The sequence below is a fragment of the Hemiscyllium ocellatum genome, chromosome 11 (assembly GCF_020745735.1).
Source record: "Hemiscyllium ocellatum isolate sHemOce1 chromosome 11, sHemOce1.pat.X.cur, whole genome shotgun sequence".
Classification (NCBI taxonomy): Eukaryota; Metazoa; Chordata; class Chondrichthyes; order Orectolobiformes; family Hemiscylliidae; genus Hemiscyllium; species Hemiscyllium ocellatum.
The window spans coordinates 21475439-21503155 of record NC_083411.1 but is presented as its reverse complement, the minus strand read 5'-3'; the positions used below and the strand labels follow the sequence as shown (position 1 = coordinate 21503155).

Here is a 27717-nt window from a genome sequence, read left to right as displayed (position 1 = left end):
AAAAAACAACCTCTTGTGCCCATTTTGATGACAGATGTGAGAAGTGCGAGGTGATTCCTTTTGGAAGGAAGAACAAGCAGAGACAAATATAAAGTTGAGGCAGCACAGTGGCTCAGTGGTTAGCACTGATGCCTCACAGCACCAGGGACCCTGGTTCGATTCCAGCCTCGGGTGACTGTCTATGTGGAGTTTGCACATTCTCCCCGTGTCTGCGTGGGTTTCCTCCGGGTGCTCCGATTAGCTCCCAAATCCAAAGATGTGTGCAGGTTAGGTGAATTGGCCATGCTAAATTGCCCATAGTGTTACATGCAGTAGTCAGGGGTAAATATAGGGAATGGGTCTGGGTGGGCTACTCTTCAGAGGGTCAGTGTGGACTTGTTGGACCAAATGGCCTGTTTCCACACTGTAGGTAATCTAATGTTAAAAAGTAAATGGTACAATTTGAAAAGTGGGCACACAAACAGCAAGTCCTGAAGGTTTGAATCATTCTCAATTGCCCATAGTGTTAGGTGCATTAGTCCAAAGGAAATGGATCTGGGTGGATTATTCTTCGGAGGGTCGGTATGGACTTGTTGGGCTGAAGGGCCTGTTTCCACACTGTAGGGAATCAAATCTAATCTAATCTAAAAAAAACTTCTGAATCAACCAGAACACGCTATAAGGGTTGTTTTATAAATAGAGGCATAATGTACAAAAGCAAAGAATTTGTGTTAAATCTTTATAAATCACAGGTCACTTCTCAAATTGGGGCGGCACGGTTTCTCAATGGTTAGCACTGCTGCCTCACAGCACCAGAGATTCTAGCCTCGGGCGAGTGTCTAGGTGGAATTTACATATTCTCCCCGTGTCTGTGCGGGTTTCCTCCGGGTGCTCCGATTTCCTGCCGCAGACGAATGATGTGCAGGTCAGGGGTGGATTAGCTATGCTAAATTGCTCATAGTATTCAGGGATGTGCAGGCTAGGTGGGATAACCATGGGAAATGCGGAGTTTCAGGGATAGGATAGAGGGGTGGGTCTGAGTTGGATGCTCTTCAGAGGCGTGGTGTGGACCTGATGGGTCAAGTAGCTGACGTCCAAACTGTGAGGATTCTGAGCATTTTGTCCAACTTGTAAATTCAAATTTGCAGACCATTTTGGCACCAGAGGGAGACAGTGCCTTTGTTAGCAGGAGGGACAGTAACCAGAGGACAGTTGACCAAGGCACCGAGGGAAGATGAAGAGTCCATATTTTTATGCAATGATTTGCTATGATTGGGAATGCATTTCCTGAAAGGATGGTAGAAAAATTATAATAATAACTTTCAAGAAAAGGATTAGACACAGACCTGTGGAAAAATTTGCAGTGTTACAGGCAATGAGCAGGAAATTGAACTTATACTAGTCTCAAAGAGTCAACATTGGATTGATGGGTCAAATGGCAGTATTATTCTGCACTTTCCTCTGAATATCAGAATGACCGTTCTCTACAATGTTGATCAATATGGTACAGCGTAGCCACAGTGAGGGACTTATAGTGTGCTCACTGATTGAACAACAAAGAATGAACCCACAGATGATGACACAAGGGCCAACTTCACACTTTGTTAAGGTGACAGCCTTTAAAAGGCAATCTTCCTAATTTTGAGAAATATTTGTATTTCAGGGTAACATGGGGTTGGGATTCCAAGGACAGAAAGGAGGAAAGGTAAGTGTGTAGCAAGAGCGAAAGCTGGTGCTGGGCTATTTGTAATCTGCTAGTTTTATGACACTACATTATAAACGTATTAATTAAATACTTTTATAATATCTAGAACAAAAACATCTGCATTTTCAGTATGTGTTTTTCAGCGCTGGAATCAGTTAATGTCAGTTCATATTCACAGCATTTACTCAGGGCTAGCTCTTGAAATGCAGATGGGTGTGTGGGCGAGCCCTTTTTTTATAAAAGCAATCCAGTCACCTCTCTGTTCATCTGAATCTATTCCCGATTCAGAATCAACAGCGAATATAAACTTTGTTAGCTGCCTTCGTAATCTTGTGAGTGCGACATCAGAATCTGAAGACATCAAAACCAGCTGCCATGATATTGCCTGATAATTTAGATTAATAAATTAAGTTAGCGTTTCAGAGTCACAGACATGTACAGCATGGAAAAAGACCCTTTGGTCCATCGCATCCATGCCAACCAGATATCCTAAATTAGTCTCATCCCATTTGCCAGCACTTGGCCCATATCCACCTAAACCGTTCCTATTCATATACCCATCCAGATGCCTTTTAGATGCTGTAATTGTACCAGCCCCCACAACAGCCCCAGCCCTATGCAGCATCTCCCTATAGCTCAAACCCTTTGACCCTGGCAACATCGTTGTCAGTCTTTTCAGAACCCTTTCAAGTTTCACAACATCCTTCCTATAGAAGGGAGACCAGAATTGTACGCAATATTCCAACAGTGGCCTAACCAATGTCCTAAATTGAAACGAATGCCCAGAATCATCCAGTCCCCTCAGTATGCTTACATGATGACAATGTTTATCTGAAGGTAACGTGAAAGCTACACAAAGTACAGGAGCCCTGACTAGGGTTTCCACAATCCTCTTTAGATTTGTGTTTTCTTCTTCTGTTTAACCAGTCTTTTATTTACATTTTCAAACTGTGTGATGCACTATAATGAAACATTCATCCACTTTAACCTCTCATCTCTTTCATAAGCAACATGCTGTTTCACTCAATTCCACATGCACTCCCTGTTTTAGTTCTTCTCTCTGATAGGAAGGAGAGGAAAGTGTAGGATGTTGGGTCAGTGAGGGGAGGGAAGTGTAGGATGTTGGGTCAGTGAGAGGAGGGAAGTGTAGGAAGTTGAGTCATTGGGGAGAGGGAAGTGTAGGATGTTGGGTCAGTGGGGAGAGGGAAATGTAGGATGTTGGGTCAGTGAGGGGAGGGAAGTGTAGGATGTTGGGTCAGTAAGAGGAGGGAAGTGTAGGATGTTGAGTCAGTGAGGAGAGGGAAGTGAAGGATGTTGGGTCAGTGGGGAGAGGGAAGTGTAGGATGTTGGGTCAGTGGGGAGAGGGAAGTGTAGGATGTTGGGTCAGTGAGAGGAGGGAAGTGTAGGATGTTGAGTCAGTGAGGAGAGGGAAGTGAAGGATGTTGGGTCAGTGGGGAGAGGGAAATGTAGGATGTTGGGTCAGTGAGGAGAGGGAAGTGTAGGATGTTGAGTCAGTGAGGAGAGGGAAGTGAAGGATGTTGGGTCAGTGGGGAGAGGGAAATGTAGGATGTTGGGTCAGTGAGGATGTTAGGGGGTGCAGTGTTGGAAGTCGGGTCAGTGGGGGATGTTGGGAGGGAAGTGTCAGAGATGAGGTAAGTAGTGGGAGTGGGGAGGAGCGTGTGGGAGATTGGGTCTGTGGGGGGCTGGGAGTGGAATGTAGTAGATCAGGTGAGGAAGAGGGGAGGGGAGCATCAGCTGTAATGGCAGATGTTGTGCCTCTTGCTGCCATCATTACACCCCACACCCGTCCTTATTCCCTTGTTTTATTTGACCAGAGATTATTTGAAAGTAATTAATCAAAGAAAACAAAATTATTTTAAGAAGAATATGATGGAAATTCTGGTCAGTAAAATAATAGAGATGCTTCTCCATTGCAGTCACCCACTGCTTGAATTGTGTGGTCACATGTAAGGTACAACATGTTTGGACAGAAAGTAGAACTCTCTTAGTTACAATTTGACAGTAACATCAAAGGAGGATCCCTTTACTGTGCCATTGAGACTTGGCCGAGACTTCCCCCCTCAGCTTTGCTAAGCTAAGTGCGGCAGAGTGGTCATGTCCCAGGGCCAGAAGGCCTGGGTTCAAGTCCTACCTGTTACAGTGAACCTAGGTGAGTTCAATTGGAGCCAGACCAGAGTTGGTTTTGTGACGTGATCACTTGAAACTGATTCATGGAAACTTATTTCTCAAATTACCTTCAGTACCTATAAACAAAGAAGATGTACCCAGCACCAGATCAGCTGGCATCAATTCTAACCCTGAATGTGAAACACTGCCCCACTCAATCCCCAATGATTTAAATCTTCAAACCAGCCTTTTTCTAAACCACTGCTGCCTCCTTCACTTTTGGGAACATTAAACATTTTAACAATAATTTCAGTCTGAGTTCATTCAATTTTTGTGAATTACATGGACTAGATTCTTATATCTTAGTAACCCCAGAGTGAACTTTATGATATCTTTAATTGCAGCGTTGCAAATCTCCAATCAGAGACGGGTGGAGTTGGTGGTATCCTAGCTCAGCAATGCCACATACAGGATCCAAATGGTACTACTGCCTTGACTGGCAGTTTTTTTAAAAACCCATTAACTCTAACAGGAACAATTTCATTTCACCTGATGTCCTGCTCCTAAAGTTGTAGAAATCACAACTTAATTTACCCTGATCATTTCTTAAACAAGGTGACCATTTTTTAAAAAAAAGAGTGGGGTTGGCTGCAACATGGAACTGTCAAAGAGCAGACCGAGATCAAATCAAAATTTTGAGCAACAAAGGTAGGCTGTATCAGTCAACTCAACAGAAAGGCGGAATTAAAAAGTACTGAAAATGCAGATGAATGTATGAAATATTGAAAAAGAGCAGCTGCATTCTTGCTGTCTGTGCTGTTTGGATTAAGTTTTAATAAGCAGCTAGCTACAATGCCTGGATCTTTAACCATCCTAACAAATGCCTCATTCACTTCATTCTCATTTGCTTTTTAAACAGATTGTGTGTGCGTGTGTGAGATCCTTCGAACTGCACTGACCGCATAATCACGTTGCCACTGGCTCTCACTGTGATTACAGTCACTGTTTTTAATGATGTGATCTTTATGTTGTGAACAAGGTTTGGCAGTTCTTGGCTTTTTATGCATCTGTCAAGAGGGAGAGGCTGAAAGGTAGCATGAAAGACTGTGAGCCATCACATACAGTGAGCATTGCCTCACCACATTGTGTCACTGTGAAGGCAATGCTCAGAACAGAGTGTTCCAGGACCCGATCCTGCGTGAATGTCCCTCACTTTAGTGACACTCCTCTAAATTATCATTATTTTAATTCAGGACTCCTCATCTCTCCCAGTATTCTTAACTTAGTGTATTTTGTAGATTGTCGTGGATGAAACCTCCCACAGTTCTGGAAAGTGCCAGGCAAGAGAAGGGAAGAAAATGAAGCTGAGCCCCATCTCTGTACAGCTGTTAAATATTAGCAGGAGTTGCCTGGCTATTGGTAGAACGACATTGGCAGTAGAACAGGGGTGACCAGGAAGGTCAGTGGAATTGGGAAGAAGGGTTTCAAGAAATATTTCAGTTGCCTAGTTTGTAAGAGGAACCAGGTGGACACACTGGGCTGTCAGTGGAGGAGCTTTAGGTGAACCAGATGGGAGTTAGAATCTTCGGTGATACTTATAAGATAGTGTGCATGTCAGGTAAGGACAGGCCCTTCATTTGTGAGTTGTGGCCTGAATGTATCTGATTTCACATGAAGCTGAGATACTGGTTGATACCCATGAATCCCGAGGCCAGCTGAAGTCACTGCTTCAGGAGATGAGGAAAGCAAAGGAGAAATTTGGGAAAACTATTGCATTTAGCTGGTGGTTGTTGAACCAGTCATCTTCTGCCAATAGCTGCCAAGCGTCCTTTGGATTGATAACGTTAGCATGTATTGTGCTTCCATTGACATCACATGCTCTGAGTCCCAATGTGTTGCTATTTTTGACGTAATAGATGCAATGTGCTGAATCACCCATTTCCCAAACTCTAGCTTATCTTCTGTCCTTCATGTTCAGCTCAATTAACACACTACACCATTCTGCTGCTGAAATCTCAATCGCTGTGTGTAACTACTCTCGATTGCAGGGCTTGGCCTCTTGTGACAGGATCCAGATTTCCTCATCTGTGATCTCGATTCCTTTTTTTAATGGTTTAATTGAAACAAAAGGAATTGTTGGTCTTCTCCCTCCTATTTGCATCTTCACTTTATTCCGATCTAGCCTTGTTGTGCCGTCTGCTGTTCTTTATCTCATTTGTTTCTGTACATTTCCTTATCTCTGTCACCAGGTCTTCCTTTCCCTCTGTTGTTAATAGGCTTTTAAATCTCAACCTTGCCATTATCTAATTCCCAAAATTTGTCTTATTTCAACTTTGCTCCTCCTCCCTTTTACTACTGTGGCATTTTGCCCAAGAGCCATTGACTTCTTTCCAATTGGCCAGCCCTGGTTTTTATCGTCACTGATGCCCTTCGGATCAGATCCTGCTTGGAGAACAAGGCCAATCCCTGCACCAGCACAAATTAACCAGAGTATTAATTACACATTTTTCAGAATGTTATTTATGGAAACGTTTGTCAATTATGTTTGGAGAATAAAACATACGTAACCTTTCCACCGCTTTTTTTCCTAGAGGGTTTCTTATTATTTTAGTCTGCCATTTCCACTTGTTTTTGTTTCCCTGTTTGAGTACCCTCCCTCCTCTCTCATGCTGTCCAGCATGAGATTAAGTCATGTTCAGTCTCTGTCAGTAAATGTGTGATACTTACATGACGAGGAACAGTTGAGACCAATAGATGGCACTTTTACCAGCCCCTCCCCCTTTCTGTATGGAAACAAGTGAACTTTGTTAATACCCTACACCCTCCTGAAGATCCCATTGAGGTAGTGCATCCAATATGTTGGTAATCACGGTGGGAATCTATACTGCACACCCCTCTCTGATTGCCAGTCCATTGGGAGAAAGTGAGGACTGCAGATGCTGGAGATCGGAGTCAAAAAAGGTGGTGCTGGGAAAACACAGCCGGTCAGGCAGCATTCAAGGAGCAGGAGAGTTGATGTTATGAGCATAAGCTCTTCACAGGAACGTCCTGCTGTTTGGATGCTGCCCCTTCAGCTGTGCTTTTCTAGCACCACACTTTTTCACTGCTACTCCATTGAACTGCCTTTGATATGTTTACTTGGCACATCTGTTTCTGAACCATCTTGTTTACCACTGTTTCTTTTTCCCAAGATAAAAAAATGATCTTTTCCTCTGGTGGTGGGAAGGTGAAAATAGTTAACTTTGCAAAATTGTTACTTTTGTCTATAATACACTAAAACTGTTTCTGACACTAACCGTAACTAACTTTTCCGCCCTCCTCCCCCCCTCCACCCTCCACCCTCCCTGATCCCAGGGTGATGTAGGCCTTCTGGGCCCTCCCGGCTGCCCAGGAACTATCCCACAAGGCTCAGGGCCTGGGCTAAACTTCTCCATCGTAGGAGAGAAGGTAACACTTGGGAGCGAGCTGTGAACTGAGTGCATGGCAGTCCTGCAGGAAATGGGGCTTATTGGGCACTATTCCTCTCCTAATTCAGGAGATTCAGCTGTACGTTCCCTCATTATGAAGAAACTGGCTTTATATCTTTCTTGTTGGTCATGAGTCAATGAGTGCACTAGTTGACTTGTTTAAGGAGCTATGAGCACTTTCAATTCATAGCCATCTGAATAGATTGTGTTTTACAGCATGCCTTTTAACATAGGTCCTTTGACCTAGAGAGCTAAAGTTATTTTTGAATTTGTGATCTATTGATAATTGCACAAGAGATCTGATCCTAATAAGTAAAATGTTCTTGTTCGATGAACACTCTTTGTGGAGTAAACCAAGGCCAGTTAAGAGTTGACAGACATTGGGTATGACCCTTCTAACCCTCAGAAACAAGTTCAGTGCCCCATTTCCAACCAGGGTTACCACAATCACAGGTAACGTTTGTTTTGTTTGATTAAAAAAAATGTAAGCTTCCTTCCTGATTGCTACACCTCAGGGAGACGTGGGTCTGCCAGGTCCTCCAGGACCACCACCTGCCACCGGGCAACTTGAGTTTGGTGGACAACCTGGATTTCCAAAAGGGGACAAAGGTGAAAAGGTTTGTGGAACAAAAAAAAGGTTGGTCGCGGCTGGGAAGGGTGAATAACATCTCAGTGTAAATTTAGGCTCACCATCCAGGAATAAGTCGACCCTTTGTGGACTAAACATTATTGGCAGTTCTTCCTAAGTTAGGACATGGAACTGATTATTATACTCATACTGATGCCTGCTAGACAACAGAAATCTCTTTTCTTTTTGCATCAATATCCCCATCAGGCAATTTAAGAGTCAGAAGCAGAAGATGTTCGCTACAGGCTGTAAGTTCCCTGTACTCAGCCTTGCTCTGAGTCTCTGAGTTTTTTCCTCATTGCTGATTTCCCACTTTGGGCCCATTCTATGGCTTCAATGAGTGAGATTCCCAATTATTGACAGATTATGGACTTTCCCACGGAGTAAGAGTTTGGCTTGTCATGTTTCATTTCATGGAAACATTACAGACATTCAGAGGTTGTTAAAAGTCACACAATACCAGGTTATAGACCAACAGGCTTATTGGAAAGTGGAAGCTCTCAGAGCACTGCTCCTTTGTCAGGTGGCTAGTGGGCAGGATCTTAGGACACATGGAATTTAGAGTAAAAGATCAAAGTGTTATACAACTGATGTGATGTATTGAACAAACTGAGATTGCTGTTACGTCTTTAATCACTGAGAATGGGGATGCAAGTTTCGATTGATTAATATGTAAATCTCAGAATTCCTTTCAAGTCACAGCTCCAAGATAACTTAAGATTTTATCAGGTCTAAAATAAAGGTGACATCTCAGCTCAGACAATGCATTAAAGGTGTGAGGTTAGAGTCTGTCTGTATCCCAACCTGGAGTCAAACTGATTCTATTTCTAAAGTAGGAATTTATAAAATGTCACATTGACTGACTGCCTTCAGTTTGTGTGCTTTTTGAATAAAATAAAATGTATTTGCAAATACAAACCTGCAAACCCATTCTAAGTGATTGAAGACTTAACAGCAATCTAAGTTTGTTCAATGCATCGTCTCAGCTATATGCTATTTTCATTTTTTATTATACATTCTGTGTCCTATCATCCTGCCCCACTAGCTACCTGATGAAGGAGCCTCACTCCGAAAACTACTTTCAACTAAACTTGTTGAACTGTAACCTGTGTGATTTTTACTTTCGTCCACCCAGTCCAACACCTACGCCTCCACATCATTCATCTCTCTACAGTGCAACCTTTGAAGTAGTTTAGACTTAGAACTTCATAATAACAATTCTCGCTGTCAGACATCCTTCCTGACACTGATGTGACAGTGTTGTATGCTGGTTACAGAACCTATTAAACATATGCCGGTGACAAAAAAAAAATAAAATGGCAGATGCTGCAATCCAAGGGAGAAAAGCTGGAGGCTGGAAGAATACAGAAAGCCAAGCCACATCTGAAGGTAGAGAGGTCAATGTTTTGAGTGTAACCCTTCCTTCGGGTTACACACGAAACTTTGATTTCTTCACCTCCTGATGCTGCCTGACTTGCTGCGTTCTTCCAGCCTCCTGCTTGTCTGCCCCGTTAAACATACGAGTATACAAATTAGGAGTAGGAGTATGGCATTCGGCCCCTAAAGTCTGGTCAATTATATCATTTGGTTATGGCCTCAACTAACCTTAATCCTCTACTCCACTTGAATCAGTTTTCATGAATCAGTTCATCATGCAGCTGTAATCCATTATCCCTTTATCTGTGCCTCTAAACAGGGTTGCTGCTTCATAGATCCTAGATTTCCATTCACCACCTGCCTTGTCAGGATTATTATCTTAGCTATCACTTTGTGTCATTTCTACTTGAAATCAATGGAAACTACCAACTGCAGTATGAAACAAGTAGATCCTAACAGCCATAGCACAAAAGGGCCAGATCGAAATGTAATTTAAATAACATTGTTAGTCCATTTCCTTTCTCTGCTGTTTCCTGTGGAAAATTGCCTGAATTCCTCCCAGCAAATATTCATGGGGAGTATGGACACTGGATCTCACCGCACTGATGGATCAAAGGGGAAGCTGGACAAATAGATGAGGGAAAAAGGGTTAGAAGGAAATGCTGATTGGGTCAGGTGGTGTGAAATGGGAGCATGCTCATGTAGGACATTGACTATTGTCTATTGACATAGATGCCAGATTAGGCCTTTTAGCCTGAGTGTCTGTATCTATGCTGGATATTTCGAGCTAATTCCGTGTGGCACTCCCAGGAGTGAGCAGAACAATCTAATCTTCAACTAAATGGTGTTAAGTGAGCCTGCTTTAAAACAATAGCTCAAATGGTGGAATTGCAGAAAAGGTCAGTATTTTATGCAGAAGGGACCAATGTAGTTGGGTGTACTTTGGAAATGCGGAGCTTCCAGAAGATGGCCAGCTGTAGAGCTACCACATGCTGCCTTCGCATGAAGTTTGACTGGGACATCTCGAATGTGAGTACGTAGACATCTGCTGAAATGCTGAATTGAGAGGAATGGGATGTACGGCATTGAGTCTACAGAAGGAATAACTGAATAATTTGTCATTGAAGGAGTTAATTTGTGGGTAACTCAGGAATTGCCAAACTATGTAGTCAGGTCTCTGACAAACATTTATTGTAAATGTAGTCAAAACAGTGGCATGTGAAAATATAGTGTCAGGAATGGCAAGACTCAGACATGGGCATTTTTCACATTTTCTCCCTTTAGATGCTGCTTTAACTTTAAATGGCAATCCAATCAGGCCAGACAGATGATTAAGGGACTAATAATCAAGCCATTGTCACTATTAATGCTCAGGAAGATATATGATGAGTTAATTGTTTACAAGAGCAGAACAAAAGCATCCTGCTTCACTGAGAGGGAATGGATTCTTGCAATAACTTTGCCGAGAGAGCTTTAGGGCAAGAAAAATAAAAACTGCTCTTTTGTTTAGAAAATGAGGGTGAGTAATAGTTTAATCTGAGGGTCACCACGCCTCAGTGAGGGGTAAGATTGAGAGGGTGGGATCTTTGTGGTAATCTCATCTAGTGCAGGAATTAAACCTACATTATTACCACATATGCACCACAAATCAGCTGTCCAGCCTACCCAGCTAACCGACCTCTGGTTCAGGGATGTAACATAAATCATTTTGAGATCAAGTAATGCAAATACCTTGACAAGAAATAACAGTAGTGATAAAACACAAAACAATCTAACTATACATGTCTTTTCTGAAGGGGGGACAAATTTTGGTCCAGTAATATTGCTAGCTACAAATCTGTTACTCATAGAGGCCGTGGTGAATTGTTGAATGCCAGACAAGAGAGATAATTTACACACAATATTAAATAGTCCATTCAGTAAAAATGTGTGTTCATTAGTAAATTTTGATTTTGTTGCTTATTGACAATGCTGGCTTCTATTTCTTTTGGAAAGAGATTGTGATAGTAAGGTTTTGACATTGGTGAGTTGGGGGAGGTGGTGTTGGGAAGAGAGGTGTTTGAGTAGGTTTTACAGTTCTGAGCAAACCTTTTGTCATTTGAGATGATCAGTACCATAATGTTGTGCCATATTTGTTCTCCTCTCTCACAGGGTGATATGGGATCACCTGGTCCTCGTGGAGAGATGGGATTGCCTGGCCTTCCGGTAAATGTTTCCTTCTGTCATTTGCATAGGGTTTGTGATGCTTTGTACAATCAGTCCATTACTCTCAATGTGGGCAGGGGAGAGGAGTGATGCAATTGTTCTAAATATCTCCCCCTGCCCTGTGGTTTTTCTCTCAGACTTCCTTCTCAGATGTGCTGGCTTTCTGAGTACTGGTGACTTTTCATGTGTCTCCTCCTCCTCCTGGTTTACTCCAATAGCATGGACATGAGGCCCATCAAGTCACATGATGCACCAGTCATCAAACACCCAAATAGCTTTAATCCCATTTTACAGCCTTTGACATTTAACCATGTATGCTATGACTTTTCAAGCATTCATCTAAAAGCTTCTAAAGAGTCATGGTAGGTCCTGCCTCTATCACCCACATAGGCAGTGAGTTCCAGACATTCACCAACCTTGAATGAAAATCTATTGGCTTAAATCACCTCTCAATCTTCTATCCCTTACCATAAATCTATGCACCCTGATTATTGACCCCCTCCACTAAGGGGGCAAATTTCATTCCTATTCTGTCTATTCAAGCCCCTGATAATTTTGTAGACCTCAAGCTGGTTCCCCCTCAGACTTCTCCAAGGAAAACAAACCAAGTCCCTCTAGTCTCTCTTTACAACTGAATCACACTAACCCAAATAACATACTATGAATCCCTCCAATGCAATCACATCCTTCCTTTAATGTGGTGATCTGAATTGTACACAGTATTCGAGCTGTGGCCTAACCAATCTCACACATAGTTCCATCATTACCTCCCTGCTTTTGTATTTCATGCCTTAATGAAAAAGGCAAGTCTAGGGATAAAACGTGTGTGCGAGTTAAGATGGAGGTTGACTTTGCAGATGTGGCAAAATTTTTTTTTGTTTTTAGGAGACAGGGGAGATGTTTGAAAATCGAGTAGAAGGTATGGTTGGTGAAAATCTAATATAGTCAAAAATAAGTTTAAGATAGTGGGGATATTCAAAGGGTCAGGCAGCAGCTGTGAAAAGAGAATGATTGGGAGAAATTAGAGGTATGACAGGTTTAAAGCCAGTTAGAGGGTCAGGGGACACAGAAAAAAATGAAGCTCTGCTATCGGGCAGAAGGCAGGAACAATTACATTAAAAAGGATGACGTTTGAAATCTGCTTTCTGGTTAGCTTCCTTTCTTTTTGTTTCTGCAATGTAGCTTGTAGTTTAATATAAGTTTTTATCAAAGTGAAGTCAAACCTCATGTAACTATTGTCTTCCTTCTTTTCTAGGGATATTCGGATGTAGTGAGAGCAAAAGGAGAGAAAGGAATCCCTGGTCTCCCAGGCCCAAGGGTATGGAGCAACATTTTAACTAAATTACCAATTGCCACATGTTCCCATTCTGCTGAGGGGAGATGATGAAAGATGCTCCCTGATCTATCACTTATCAAAGAAATCAGTGTCTTGATATCTCTTGAAAGAACCTCAGAAATCATTAGGTAAAGGTGAGAACAGCACTGAAATGTATGACCTAGCATTCTGAATTAGTGCTTACCATGTGGAGCTTCATCCACCAATAGCATATGTAGAATCCCTACTGTGTGGAAGTAGACCATTTGGCCCATTGACCCCCACTCCCAACTCTATAACCCAGCTAATCCACCCAACTGTCCATCCTTGGACACTATGGGCAATTTACGGTAATCAATCCAACTAATCTGCACATCTTTGGAATGTGGGAGGAAATTGGTGCACCTGGAGGAAACTCATGCAGACATGGGGAGAACGTGTAAACTCAACAGAGATAGTCGCCTGAGGATAGAATTAAACCCAGGTCGCTAGCACTGGGAGGCAGCAGTGCTAACCAATGAGTCATTGTACCACTGGAAATCACAGGCACATCCTCCATAAATCTCCTTCATGGATAGCATGTCAGTGTGAAGCTCTCCTTCACACTGGGATACTGGCATTTAGAAAATAGACCCTCTGATGCTTGCTGTACCAATGGAATAAATGGACAGGTGTAGTGATACAGACACAAATGGTGCTAACTGCTCTGATTTGCGTTCTCACTGAGAGAGAGAGGCAAGTGGTGTCCGGGCATACCTTGGCTATAAAAAGCATGGCAAGACATCATCACAGATTTTGCAGCATAGAATAAGGATGGTTATAAATGCATGGGAAAAATCACTTAAATAGCCATTTTAATATGGAAATCCCTGAAGGAGCTTCACAGGATCTTAGTCAAAAACAACCTGACTAGTGATTGAAAAGGAGATTTTGAGATAGGAAGTGGCAAGCTTTGATGAGGATCTTAAAGAGGAGAGAAAATCGTAAAGGTTTAAGGATAGAATCCCAGTACTTAAGGCTTAGACTCCTGCAAATCATCCAGAGTCAAAACATGTGCTAAGGTCAGGTGGCCTTCTTTGGAATTCACAAGAGAACTTGCAATATAATATAAACATAGATCTATTTATGGAGCTATCTAGGATCATGAATAGCTCTCATTTAATTTCCCTCAGCCTCATTGGTAGAAATGACTGTGACCTGAGGGCACAGCCTTAGAGTAAAGGGAAGACCTTTTAGAATGGAGATAAGGAGAAACTTCTTCAGCCAGAGAGTGGGGAATCTATAGAATTCACTGCCACAGAAGGCTGTGGAGGCCAGGTCATTGAGTATATTTAGGGCTGAGATAGATAAGTTCGTAAGGATCAAGGGGATCAAGGGTTAAGGGGAGAAAGCGGGAGAATGGGGTTGAGAAACTCATCAGCCATGATTGAATGGTGGAGCCAACTCGATGGGCTGAGTGGCCTTACTTCTGCTCCTATGTCTTATGGTCTTATGTTCAGCTAGAGAAAGCCAGATTCAAAGACAGCAAACAAGTCCACTGACTTAATGAAAGTTTTGGAAACTGTTGAGATTATTAGTATATCCTGAGATTAATTTTCAATTAGCATCATAGAGATGTGCAGCATGGAAATAGACCCTTTGGTCCAACTCATCAATGCTGACTAGATATCCTAAATTAATCTAGTCCCATTTTCCAGTACTTGGTCCATATTCCCTCTAAACCCTTCCTATTCATATTCCCATCCAGATGCCTTTTAAATGTTGTAATTGTACCAGTCTTCACCACCTCTGGCAGCTCATTCCATACACGCACCACCATCTGCGTGAAAAAGTTGCCGCTTAAGTTCCCTTTAATCTTTCCCCATCTCACCATGAACTTCTGCCCTTTAGTTCTGGACTCCCCCACGCCAGGAAAATGACCTTGTCTATTTACCCTATCCATGCCCTTAAACAAGGTCATCCCTCAGCCTTTTTTTAGCTAGGTTATAATTTTCCCAGGTAGTAAAAGGGATGGGTGAAATTTATCAATAACTGTATCCTCACCAAAAAGGGGTAGAAGTAGGGCTCACTGAATATTTAATACAGTAAACTAGATGAAAAGATTTATTTTGGAATGAAAACACATGCAATTTGATGCTTATATGAAAAGTATAAATTCCGAAACTAGATAAATTCTGAAGGGATAACTAATTGTTATTTATGAAAGAATCCAAACATCAAATTTGGTACAGGTGTCAGTTTTTCTTAAAGATAAGGATATCCATCAGGAATTAAATAAATAAGAACAAATATTGCTAGAAAAACTCAGCAGATCTGGCAGCATTTGGGAAAGCAGAGTTAACGTTTTGAATCCAGTGACCCTTGTACAGAACAGGGTTATGAAGGTGCAGGTCCTGATATAATAATAAATCTTGGTACCATATATTCTTTTGTGTGATTGCAGTTTTAATTATAAGGCTGGCATTATAAGGTTATGTGCCAGTGTTGATGGCTCCAGCTAGCACAATGGTTCAGAGAACATCTCCAGGACATATGCACCCAACAACCCCACTGCCTTGTGACTGACCACTTCAACTTCCCCCTCACTCCGTCAAGGGCATGTAAGACCTGGGCCGCCTCCACCACCAAATCCAAGCCACCCAATGTCTGGAGGAGGAATGCCTCATCATTTGCCTCAGGACCCTTCAACCACATTGAATCAATGTCGATTTCACCAGTGTCCTCATCTCTCCTCCCCCACCTTATCCCAGATTCAACCTTCCAACTCCTGAAGTGTCCTACCTGTCCATCTTCCTTCCTACCTATCTGTCGCACCTTCCTCTCCAACCTATCACCATCACCCTCCATCTTCGTCTACCTAACACCTTCCAAACCACCTTCCCCCCAGCCCCATTCCCCCTGCCATTTATCTCTTAGCTTCCTTGGTCCCCGTCCCCAGCATTCCTGATGAAGGGCTTATGCCTGAAACATCGACTCTCCTCCTTGGATGCTGCCTGTCCAGCTGTGCTTTTCCAGCACCACATTTTTTGACTCAGACCTCCAGCATCTGCAGTCCTCACTTTCTCCTATTGTGATAGCACAGAGTGTTGAGAACCATCTTTGGTGTGTGTATTTCTCATTGGCAAATTCACATTCTTGTATGGGGAATGAAAAATATTGTGTTTGCCTTGCTGGTTTCGTCACCTGTCAGAAAAGAAATCTTGCTGTAAATTTAATTTGAAAATAATTTTGAACCAAATCTTCCTGGACAGTATTAACGCTATATACTTTGATCCTTGTTGCTTCCCAAGGCTACAAATCATTCAGGTTCAATATATGATGAAGCAATGCTATTTTATGGTTGAACAGTATTGTTCACAGAAGTGAAGCAGATTTAATTACACTGCATCTCCTGAGATAGTTCAAACACTGGAATTGCTGTTTTTGCCCAACATTTCTTATGGCATATTTTGACAAAGATTATACTTCCTTCACATTATATGGAACAGTTGGATCTGCTAGCACTTAGCCTGGACAGTGCAAAGGCTTGTCACTTGTTGTCCTTTATTCTCCTTTGAGAGTGTGGAAGAATTAGATAGAAATTGCAAGTCAGAAACAAGCCATTTTGCTCAATCAGAACGTGTTTGGTTGTTTATCCTCCGTATGGTTTCACATTCATACTCCATTATCTTGTCTGGTTATTTTCATTGTGTTCAAATATAATTTAGGAGGTCTTCTGGGGCAGTGGCTGCCTTGGATCTAAAAGCTGCAGGTTCGAGTCCTCCTCCAAGACTTGATGGCCAAAGAAGGTGCATTCTTAATGTAGCCAAATAGGTATCAAATGGTAAATCCCTCCAACACGTGCCAATGATGGGTGGTAAAAGCAGGGAATATTCCTGGTCAGCCATGTGAAGGAAAAAATCGGAGCCTTTACTGTCCAGACTCCAATGTGGATGCGAAAGTTAGGTAAGTATGTAAAAGTGAATGTTGCTGCAGCTACTCAGACTCAGGGGGGTCTGGTTGGCTTTGTTGGCTGGATGATGGTGTGGAAGGCACTTTACCCTGATCCCAATCCCAGTTCTGGTTGGGATCGATTCAGGAGCTGCCTTTCTATCCTATGTGAGGTGAGGTTGCAGTGTTGTGGCGGAGACTTGCTTTTCTTCTTGTCCTACCCTGTGGTAGAGGTCGCAGCGCAGTGGCTCAGCCTTGGGCCTGGGCATAAATATGAAGAAGGGGAGAAACCATTTAACCTATTCTAAAAAACTCGGCATTGGAATCCAACCAACATGAACACTGAACCAAACCGTAGGATGTTCAACCAACTTTGAATCAGATCCTGCCTCACTGGAAAAAGCAACCGTTGTATGCTTAAGCCAAAAAGCTGTCTGAAACGTCTGGACAGATTGAACCCCAAGCACTGGCTATGATTCAAAATCTCATTAATAGACTTGAAACCATCTCCTCGACCCTGTCGTCAAATGTTCATGGTTTGTACTAGTTCAACTGGGAACCAAGTGCAGCACCTCAGTAAACATGCAGAGGAGATTTACAGCTTGCTGGCATTTGAATCACTAATTCTGACTTAGAGTTTTACAACCCCCTGGGTTGCCTGCCCACCTAAAATTTGTCTGTTTGGGCTGTTAATTCTGTACACTTGTTCCAGCTCAACGCTTCCAAAACAGTTTCCTGTGGTGACTCCATTTTGAGGCTTGAAAATTGTCATGACCCACTGAGTGAGAACTGATTGGAGGGGGCTGAGGTCCTGTGAGATCCTGTGTGTTAGGGTGGGAGGTACCTGTCAGGGTCAAGGTCAGGATCTGTCTGTTATAATGAGAGGACAACTGTTAGAACTGAGAGATTCATGATAGTCAGTGGTGCCTTTGAATTATCTTGAATTCCAGCTCAGGATCTCCACTTAGGGTCCCAACCTATACCTGAGGAAGCTCTGTTATAGAGCATTGAATCATGGAAATAGTCTGTTTTTATCCATTCTCTTCCTTCATAATTTTTAAACCCTTCATCAAATCACTGCTTTATCTATTCTGTTTGACAGCAATGAACTCCAGTTTAAGTCTTGTACAGAGATAGCTGTTACTCAGGTTTGAATTTGATCTTAATGTTAGGCATCTGAAACCTTTGATCTTTTGACTTTTGAAACTGCAAACAAAACAGCATTCATTTATATTTTCCAGCTTTCCTTCCTTATGAGAATTGCATAAGATCAGAGATAGAGTCCTATTCGCAACTCGTTATGCACATCCAGGATGACCCAGTCAGAAGAGTTCATTATTTTTGTTACGTCGTCAAAATCTAGATGCAATAGATGGATGATATGCTTGCCTAAAGGCATACGAAGGAGATTTCAGGTGGTAGTTTGAGGCGGAATCAGGCAGTGACAATATGTTGATATGAGCTGCTTCTATCTGCTTTGTCTTGACGCTCTGGGCAGTCCAAATTTATTTCCAAAACTGCTCTTTAAAAAACATGTGCTTTAGTGCTTTAATCCTTCTTCTGTTGAAATTTCAATTGATTCCTTTCTTTGATTCTTCTAATTATTCAAGAATATGTTTTCTTTTCTGACTCTATTCCTTGATGAATGTCCCTTGATTTGACTCCTATCCCCCCATGCCCATTATTGTTCCTGCATTTGTTTGTTGTTGAAAGCTGCTGTCAGGCCTGTGGGTCCAGTGCAACCAATCCAGGGAGTCCTAGTTAGGGAGCTGCACAGGTATCAGTCAAGGGCCTGGTCACTCATCATTCATTGCTTAAGAGTGTGGGCCACTGTCAATCTTGGGTGTCCATCCATTAAAAGTCAAAGGGGGAGGAGGGAAAGGGTGATGTTATTAGAGACCACAGCTGTGGACAAGAAGTTGGGGAATATAGGGGTTGGAGTGATGCAGAGGGGAATAACGATACTGAAGGATGCTGATTCAATATGTAAAGGGGGATGTGGCACAATATTGGAAAGAAAGGGGTCATACAAGAGGGTAGGATCATCGTTGGCCAACAGCACCCTGGCTTCAAAGGAATGAGAGGGTCAATGCACTACAGATCTGTCTTGTCGACGTTATATGGCTGGGGCTGAGAGAAATGACAGGAGGTGGGCAGATGCTGACCCATGTAGACATTTTAGGTGAGACTTGGAAAGATGTAAAGCCTTTGGGGTTGGCAGTGGGAAGGGAATGCTGGTTGGAGTCATACCTGGCACAAAGGAAGATGGTGGTGAATATTGGAGGTCAGTCATCTCCGCTCCAAAACATCCCTGCAGGAGTTCCACAAGGTAGTTTCCTTCATCTTAAACTGCTTGATCAATTACCTGCTTCCTACCATAAGCTGAGAATTAGGGATGTTCACTGATGATTACACAATGTTCAGCAATAATTCCTCAGTAACTGAAGAAATCCAAGAAGTAATATTTACCTTTTTAATTTGCCGTTTGTCTTGGCTTAAGAACATGTTTATGTTTAGGGAAGGGAAGTAATTGCTATAGCAACAATTACATGAGGTTACCACAATTCAAGAAATACCAGAAAAATGTTGTTTTAAAGGAACTCAAATTTCCAACATTGTGGATTTGGAAGGAAGGTTGGGAAAATGGAGTGTTTTAAGGATGGTGGTATGTGGTAGGCTGTGCTAAGGCGATAATGTTGGTCTTTGAGACCATGAAGGTGAGTAAGATGTTAAAGTTGCAAATAGTTGAGCTCAATCTGACGCAGTGATTGAGGTTGGAAGATGGAGGCTGAGAAAAATGGCATTGGATTTTCTAATGTTTAACTGAAGAGAATGGTGCTTCACTCAAAATAACGTGTCATGTCTGAGAACACAAAATAATAAGGGTCAAGAAAAGGCAGTGGTTTCCTCATTATGCATGTGGGAACTCATGTCATGTCTTCACTTGGTGTGATTTAGGGCATCATAGAAATGGAAAAGAGAGTGAAGATCAAATATCGATCTTGATAGATTCCAGAGGTAGGGCATCATCCTGCATGAAGTACCCAAATATGTATTGACGCATTCTTCATTCTTCCACAGGGATCTTTTGGTTTAGATGGATCACCTGGAATTCCAGGAAAGAAAGTAAGTGCCCTTGAAGTCTGCAAATTGCTGGATCAATATCTTAAAAGACTTACTATTGTATTCATTCATACATGTACCTGTTTATACTTAGCTCTCTGCTGTTCAAAACTAGATAAATGTAAAAGGCTATTCATCTGTCAGTATTCACAATTGAACGAGTTGTGTGTGTGATTCAGAATAGATGAATGGCTACTTATAAAACTTCCAAGAAGAAGAATTGTGAAATAATGCATCTGCCTCTGAATACAATCAGTCACTCTTCATGTTACAATCTACAATTTTATTATTCACCTTTGAACATTTATGCCTCCCCATTGACATTGTTACATTTCTGACATGATTAGAACCAGAATACGATCTCTCACTGCTGTTTCATTGGAACCATGTAGCCTTTTTCTGAAGAAGCTAATCAACATAAAAATTCATTTTGTAAGGGACTGAAGATATGTAAAACTCACTTCGGACAAAATGTTTTAAATCTCTCTCCTCTCACCTTAAAAATGTACCTCCTAGTCTTCAAATCCCCCATCCTAAGGAAATAAACAACTACCATTAACTCTGTCATTACCTCTCATGATTTTATAAACTTCTATCAGGTTGTGTCTCAACCTCCAACGAAAAATGTCTCAGCCTATCCAGCCTTTCTTTCGAAAACGCAAACCTTTCATACCCAGCAACATCTTGGTAAATCTCTTCTGAATCCTCTCAAGCTTGATAATATCTTTCCTATAACTGGGAAACCAGAACTGGGCACAATATTTCAGAAGAACCTCACCAATGTTCTGCACAACTTCAACATGACTTCCCAACTGCTATACTCATAGGACTGAGCAGTGAAGGCAAGCAGGCCAGACGCCTTTTTAACCACCCTATCTATTTGTCATGCTAACTTCAAAGAATTATGTACCAGCACCACTAGGTCCCACTGTTCTACAACACTACTGAAGGCCCTGCCATTAATTGTTTAAGTCCTACCCTTGTTTGTTGCACCAAATGCAATACCTCACATTTACTCAAATTGAACTCCATCTGCCATTTTTCAACCCATTGACCCATTTGATCAAGAGCTCTTTGTAATCTTAGAAAACTTTCTTCACTGTCTACTTTGCTACCAATTTTACTAATCGTGTCCTCTACGCTCTCAGCCAAATCATTTATAAAAGTGACAAACAAGAGAGAACCCAGAAATGATCCCTGTGGAACACTGCTGGTCACAGACCTCCAGTCTGAAAAGCAACACTCCACCACTACTCTCTGAGTTCTGCTGTTAAGTCAATTATATGTCCAACTGGCAAGCTCACCCTGAATCTCATATGACCTAACTTTACTAATTAGTCTACCATGTGGAACTTTGTCAAAGGCTTTAATAAAATCCAAATAAACAACATCTACTGCTCTGCCATCATCAATCTTTTTGGTTACTTCATTAAAATAAAATCAGTCAAGTTTGTGAGACACAACTTTCCTCACAAGAAACCATGCTGACTACTTATATTCAAGTTTGCCTCTCTAAATGTCCATAAATCCTATCTTTTATAATCCCCTCCAACAATTTACCTACAACCGAAGTCAGACTCACAGGTCCAGAGTTAAAGGTACATTAGCCACCCTCCAACATCAGGCACCTTACTCATAGTTTCAGAAATTGCAAACATTTCTGCAAGAGGTCATGTAATTTCCACCCTTACTTCCCACAACATTCTGGGATACATTAGATCAGGTCACAGAGATTTATCCACCTTTATATCTTTGCGGCCTCCTGTACTTTACTTTCTGTAATATGAACTTTTTTTTAAAAACATCAAAGTTTATTTCTCTAGACTCCTTTTCTTTCTCCACAGTAAAAGCTGATGCGAAATATAATATTTCAGTTAAATGTTATCAGCAAATAAAATTATTTTTGAACAAAAAGTTTAATGCTCTCTTATCCACCAATGTATTCAGACCTAGGCTGAGTTGCAGCTGTGTATCATGTAGTTAGTTCACACTGTATTGTTTTGAAGGGAATGCTGCAACTCCAATAGTGTATATCATCAACATTTAAGTGGAATCTTATGCTGCCAAATCCCTGGAGCCAATTGTATAAGCATAGCTTTGGACAAATTCTTCTCAATTTTCTTTCCTTAAAAGTTAATGTTTTTACTGCTGAAGCTGGTTTCCTTGTTGCTGCTCTATGAAGCCTCTTTCATCATTGTGATCCTCCTATTGCTTGTGTGTTGATAACGTCTTCGTTTTCACTTTACTAAGCCAGGAAGCCCCAAGCACAATAAATTCTAATTTGATAGTAGTTTTACAAATTGCTAAATTTAATTTGCAAATCAAAATGTTTTGAAGGGCCAACCAAGCTTCCCTGGAGCATACGGAAGTGATGGTTATCCAGGAATGAAGGTAGGTTTGAATACCTTTCAGAAATAAATATGTAGAAATAATGTATTTTTCTGCTTGACTGTTGCAAGCCCTAATGGTGAAGATGTGGAGATTATGAATTAATCTCTGGGATGACATGCTTCAATTCATGCTTCTGTTTCATTGGAATGAAGCTTTCTATGTTTACCAGTTATGTAGCATGTGTTTTAGGTCAGGTAACCTTTGAAGAGAAGGTTAAAAATCACACAACACCAGGTTATAACATCAGCTGTCGACAGCTACCTGATGAAGGAACAGCACTTTGAAAACGAGTGCTTCCAAATAAACCTGTTGGATTATAACCTGGTATTGTGTGATTTTTAACTTTGTACAACCCAATCCAACACCGGCTCCTTCACATCTTTGAAAAGAAGGACTGTTTTAGTCCCCTTCAGCTTCCAGTTCTTTTGCCTTGCTCTATGGTGCTTTTGCCATTTACACATCCTTTATATGTGAAGCTAGAGACTGTGTGTTGGTATGATATTCAACAATGGGACTGTTATTGTCAAGTGAATCCTTATCTTTATAAAATAACTTACTTCAGCAGGGGTCACTGCATAGCAATCAAGAGCAGTTTCTCTTTCTATGTCAATTAAGAACTTCTATCTAATGTAAATAATCAAAAAGCTGATATCTGATATAATCCACTTGTCATTGGTATGTATGGCCTATATATTTGGCAGTGAACCAGTGCTGAAGTAAGTGAGCTACAGTCGTCATTTGTATGGTAGGCAGTCGTTTTGACTTGATGGCACCTTGTTCATGAATGATCTATTGATATTGCTACTGCAGAGGAGCAGAGTGAAACTTGTTAAGCAATCACTGGTTTCAATTGAAATAGAAACTTAGTCAAGTGCCAACCAGTCAGCAAGCTTTTCTCATGCTGCATAAATGGCTGCTCTTTTTGAAACTTGGCATTCTTGAGATTTTGTCCTAATGAATGCAAGCTGAACTGCTTCAACAGCAGTGCTCAAAACAAATGTAGGCTTCTATGAAAAACTTAACATCACATCTAATGATATTGTTTTCTGCTTTATAGGGTGACCAGGGTGATGTGGGTCCACCAGGACCCCCAGCTTACATAGATGGAAGTGGTACTCTTATTAAAGGTACAGATTAATTAAAGGTTCACTTATTAATAATCAAAATTTATACAGACAGTATAAATATTCATTCTACAATCTAGTGAGCAATAATAAGATCCAATCACGTTCCAGTCCATTTCACATGTGCTTCCCTTGAAGTATTTTGGTATCTGAGCAACGCATGTTTCTTAAGAGATTCCAGTGTTATTCTCTTTTTAACAAAGAGAGGACTCGTGGGGAGTGCCAGCACTGCTCTATCTTAGTGAAAGAAGGGGCCTGAATGTGATTAGATTTTCCTGCACATCTTTGGATTGTGGGTGGAAACCGAAGCACTCAGAAGAAATCCACACAGACACGGGGAGAATGTGCAAACTCCACACAGAGCTGAAAATGTGTTGCTGGAAAAGCGCAGCAGGTCAGGCAGCATCCAAGGTGCAGAAGAATCAACGTTTCGGGCATGAGCCCTTCTTCAGGAATGAGGACAGTGTGCCAAGCAGGCTAAGATAAAAGGTAGGGAGGAGGGACTTGGAGGAGGGGCATTGGAAATGCGATAGCTGGAAGGAGGTTAAGGTGAGGGTGATAGGCCGGAGTGGGGGTGGGGACGGAGAGGTCAGGAAGAAGATTGCAGGTTAGGAAGGTGGTGCTGAGTTCGAGGGTTCGGACTGAGACAAGGTAGGGGAGGGGAAATGAGGAAACTGGAGAAATCTGAGTTCATCCCTTGTGGTTGGAGGGTTCCTAGGCAGAAGATGAGGCGCTCTTCCTCCAGCCGTCGTGTTGCTATGGTCTGGTGATGGAGGAGTCCAAGGACCTGTATGTCCTTGGTGGAGTGGGAGGAGGAGTTGAAGTGTTGAGCCATGGGGTGGTTGGGTTGGTTGGTCTGGGTGTCCGAGAGGTGTTCTCTGAAACGTTCCGCAAGTAGGTGGCCTGTCTCCCCAATATAGAGGAGGCCACATCTGATGCAGCGGATGCAGTAAGTGATATGTGTGGAGGTGCAGGTGAATTTGTGGCGGATATGGAAGGATCCCTTGGGGCTTTGGAGGGAAGTAAGGGGGGCGGTGTGGGCGCAAGTTTTGCATTTCTTGCGGTTGCAGGGGAAGGTGCCGGGAGTGGAGGTTGGGTTGGTGGGGGGTGTGGACCTGACAAGGGAGTCACGGAGGGAGTGGTCTTTTCAGAACGCTGATAGGGGAGGGGAGAGAAATATATCCCTGGTGATGGGGTCCGTTTGGAGGTGGCGGAAATGACGATGGATGATACGACGTATGTGGAGGTTGGTGGGTGGTAGGTGAGGACCAGTGGGATTCTGTTCTGGTGGTGATTAGAGGGGCGGGGCTCAAGGGTTGGGGTGTGGGAAGTGGAGGAGATGCGGTGGAGAGCACCGTCGATCACGATTGGGGGGAAATTGCGTTCTTTGAAGAAGGAGGCCATCTGGGTTGTTCGGTATTGGAGCTGGTCCTCCTGGGAGCAGATGCGGCGGAGACGAAGGAATTGGGAATATGGGATGACATTTTTACAGGGGGCAGGGTGGGAGGAGGTGTAGTCTAGGTAGCTGTGGGAGTCCGTCAGTTTATAGTAAATCTCCGTGTTGATTCGGTCGCCCGAGATAGAAATAGAGAGGTCTAGGTTGGGGAGGGAGGAGTCTGAGACGGTCAAGGTGAATTTGAGGTCGGGGTGGAAGGTGTTGGTAAAGTGGATGAACTGCTCAACCTCCTCGTGGGAGCACGAGGCAGCGCCGATACAGTCATCAATGTAGCGGAGGAAAAGGTGGGGGGTGGTGCCAGTGTAGCTGCGGAAGATAGACTGTTCCACATATCCTACGAAGAGGCAGGCATAGCTGGGGCCCATGCCGGTGCCCATGGCTACTCCTTTGGTTTGGAGGAAGTGGGAGGATTGGAAAGAGAAGTTGTTCAGAGTGAGTTCTGCCTACTTGCGGAATGTTTCAGAGAACACCTCTCGGACACCCGGACCAACCAACCCAACCACCCCATGGCTCAACACTTCAACTCCTCCTCCCACTCCAACGAAGACATGCAGGTCCTTGGACTCCTTCATCGCCAGACCATAGCAACACGACGGCTGGAGGAAGAGCGCCTCATCTTCCGCCTAGGAACCCTCCAACCACAAGGGATGAACTCAGATTTCTCCAGTTTCCTCATTTCCCCTCCCCCCACCTTGTCTCAGTCCCAACCCTCGAACTCAGCACCACCTTCCTAACCTGCAATCTTCTTCCTGACCCCTCCGCCCCCACCCCCACTCCGGCCTATCACCCTCACCTTAACCTCCTTCCACCTATCGCATTTCCAATGCCCCTACCCCAAGTCCCTCCTCCCTACCTTTTATCTTATCCTGTTTGGCACACTCTCCTCATTCCTGAAGAAAGGCTCAAGCCTGAAATGTCTATTCTCCTGCTCCTTGGATGCTGCCTGCCCTGCTGCCCTTTTCCAGCAACACATTTTCAGCTATGATCTCCAGCATCTGCAGTCCTCACTGGCTGGAATTGAATCCAGGTCCCTGGCGCTATGAGGCATCAGTGTTAACCACTGAACCACCGTACTTGACAGGCCAAATGGCCTGCATCCAAACTGCAGGGATTCTGTGATACTTTTGAAAGAAAGTTATGAACCTTCTGATCTGAAATCAAAACAAAACTTACTGCCCCAATGTGTTTGTCAGAAACCTAACAGTTTAAACATCTTATCCAGTAATGCCACAGGGATCTGCCATACAGTTGGTTGAGGGCATATATTTTCTTAGCACTGAGGTCATGATTCTAGAATGACTTTCTGACTTGTCATAAAATAAATCTTTCACAGCGCAAACCCAAATCCCTCTGCCTCTATTTTAAAAGCCACCTTCCAAAAATGATTACATTCTATATTATAGATCCTTCATCATAATACACTTTAGTGTACTGGATTGAACAAAGCCGTGCTTGGTTTGGTTATACCCACTACAGAAGTTACAAAACTTGACCTACTCTTGTGAAATAAGACAGAGCAGGTGACTGAGGTGGCAGTGGGGGAGCAGCGACCATAATTCTATTCGTTTTAAAATTGCAATGGAAAAGGATAGACCAGATCTAAAAGTTGAAGTTCTAAATTGGAGGAAGGCTAATTTTGATGGTATTAGGCAAGAACTTTCAAAAGCTGACTTGTGGCAGATGTTTGCAGGTAAAGGGACAGCTGGAAAATGGGAAACCTTCAGGAATGAAATAACATGAATCCAGAGAAAGTATATTCCTATTAGGGTGAAAGAAAAGGCTGGTAGGTGTAGGGAATGCTGGATGACTAAAGAAATTGATGGTTTGGTTAAGAAAAAGAAAGAAGTATATGTCAGGTATAGACAAGGTAGATTGTATGAATCCTTAAAAGAGTATATAGGCAGTAGGAGTATACTTAAAGGGGAAATTAGAAGGACAAAAAGGGGACATGAGATAGCTTTGGCAAATAACGTTAAGGAGAATCCAAAGGGTTTTTATAAATACATTAAAGACAAAAGATTAACTAGGGAGAGAATAGGGTCCCTCAAAGATCAGCAAGGCGGCCTTTATGTGGAGCAGCAAGAGATGGGGGAGATACTAAACAAATATTTTGCATCAGTATTTACTGTGGAAAAGGACATGGAAGATGTAGAATGTTGAGAAATAGATTGGGACATCTTTAAAAATGTCCATATTACAGAGGAGGAAATGCTGGATGTCTTGAAACACATAAAAGTAGATAAATCCCCAGGACCTGATCTGGTGTACCCCAGAACTCTGTGGAAAGCTAGGGAAATGATTGCTGGACCCCTTGCTGAGATATTTGTATAATCAATAGTCACAGTGAGGCGCCGGAAGACTGGAGGTTGGCTAATGTGGTGCCACTGTTTAAGAAGGGTAGTAAGGACAAGCCAGGGAACTATAGACCAGTGAGGCTGATGTCAGTGGTGGGCAAGTTGTTGGAGGGAATCCTGAGGGACAGGATGTACATGTATTTGGAAAGGCAAGTACTGATTAGGGATAGTCAACATGGCTTTGTGTGTGAGAAATCATGCCTCACAAACTTGATTGAGTTTTTGAAGAAATAACAAAGAGGATTGATGAGGGCGGAGCGATGGACATGATCTATATGGACTTCAGTAAGGCGGTCAACAAGGTTCCTCATTGGAGACTGGTAAGCAAGGTTAGATATCATGGAAAACAGGGAGAACTAGCCATTTGGATACAGAACTGGCTCAAAGATAGAAGACAGAGGGTAGTGGTGGAGGGTTGTTTTTCAGACTGGAGGTCTGTGACCAGTGGAATGCCACAAGGATTGGTGCTGGGTCCTCTACTTTTTGTCATTTATATAATTGATTTGGATGTGAGCATAAGAGGTATTGTTAGTAAG

The 27717-nt window shown here is 42.5% G+C and overlaps 1 protein-coding gene across 4 annotated transcripts in view; it reads left to right on the top strand.

The window, feature by feature from the left end:
• The window catches only part of col4a6 (collagen, type IV, alpha 6), a 418566-nt gene that overhangs the window by 267796 nt on the left and 123053 nt on the right, over positions 1-27717 (top strand). For 3 of the 4 annotated variants that reach the window (XM_060832452.1, XM_060832449.1, XM_060832450.1), the window contains exons 12-18: positions 1643-1684; positions 7794-7895; positions 11435-11488; positions 12744-12806; positions 19815-19859; positions 22194-22247; positions 23305-23374. In XM_060832452.1, the coding sequence (XP_060688435.1) occupies positions 1643-1684; positions 7794-7895; positions 11435-11488; positions 12744-12806; positions 19815-19859; positions 22194-22247; positions 23305-23374 (430 nt within the window). Of the gene's footprint in view, positions 1-1642; positions 1685-7165; positions 7259-7793; positions 7896-11434; positions 11489-12743; positions 12807-19814; positions 19860-22193; positions 22248-23304; positions 23375-27717 lie in introns of all 4 variants that reach the window. The other variant, XM_060832451.1, reaches the window with a different exon arrangement.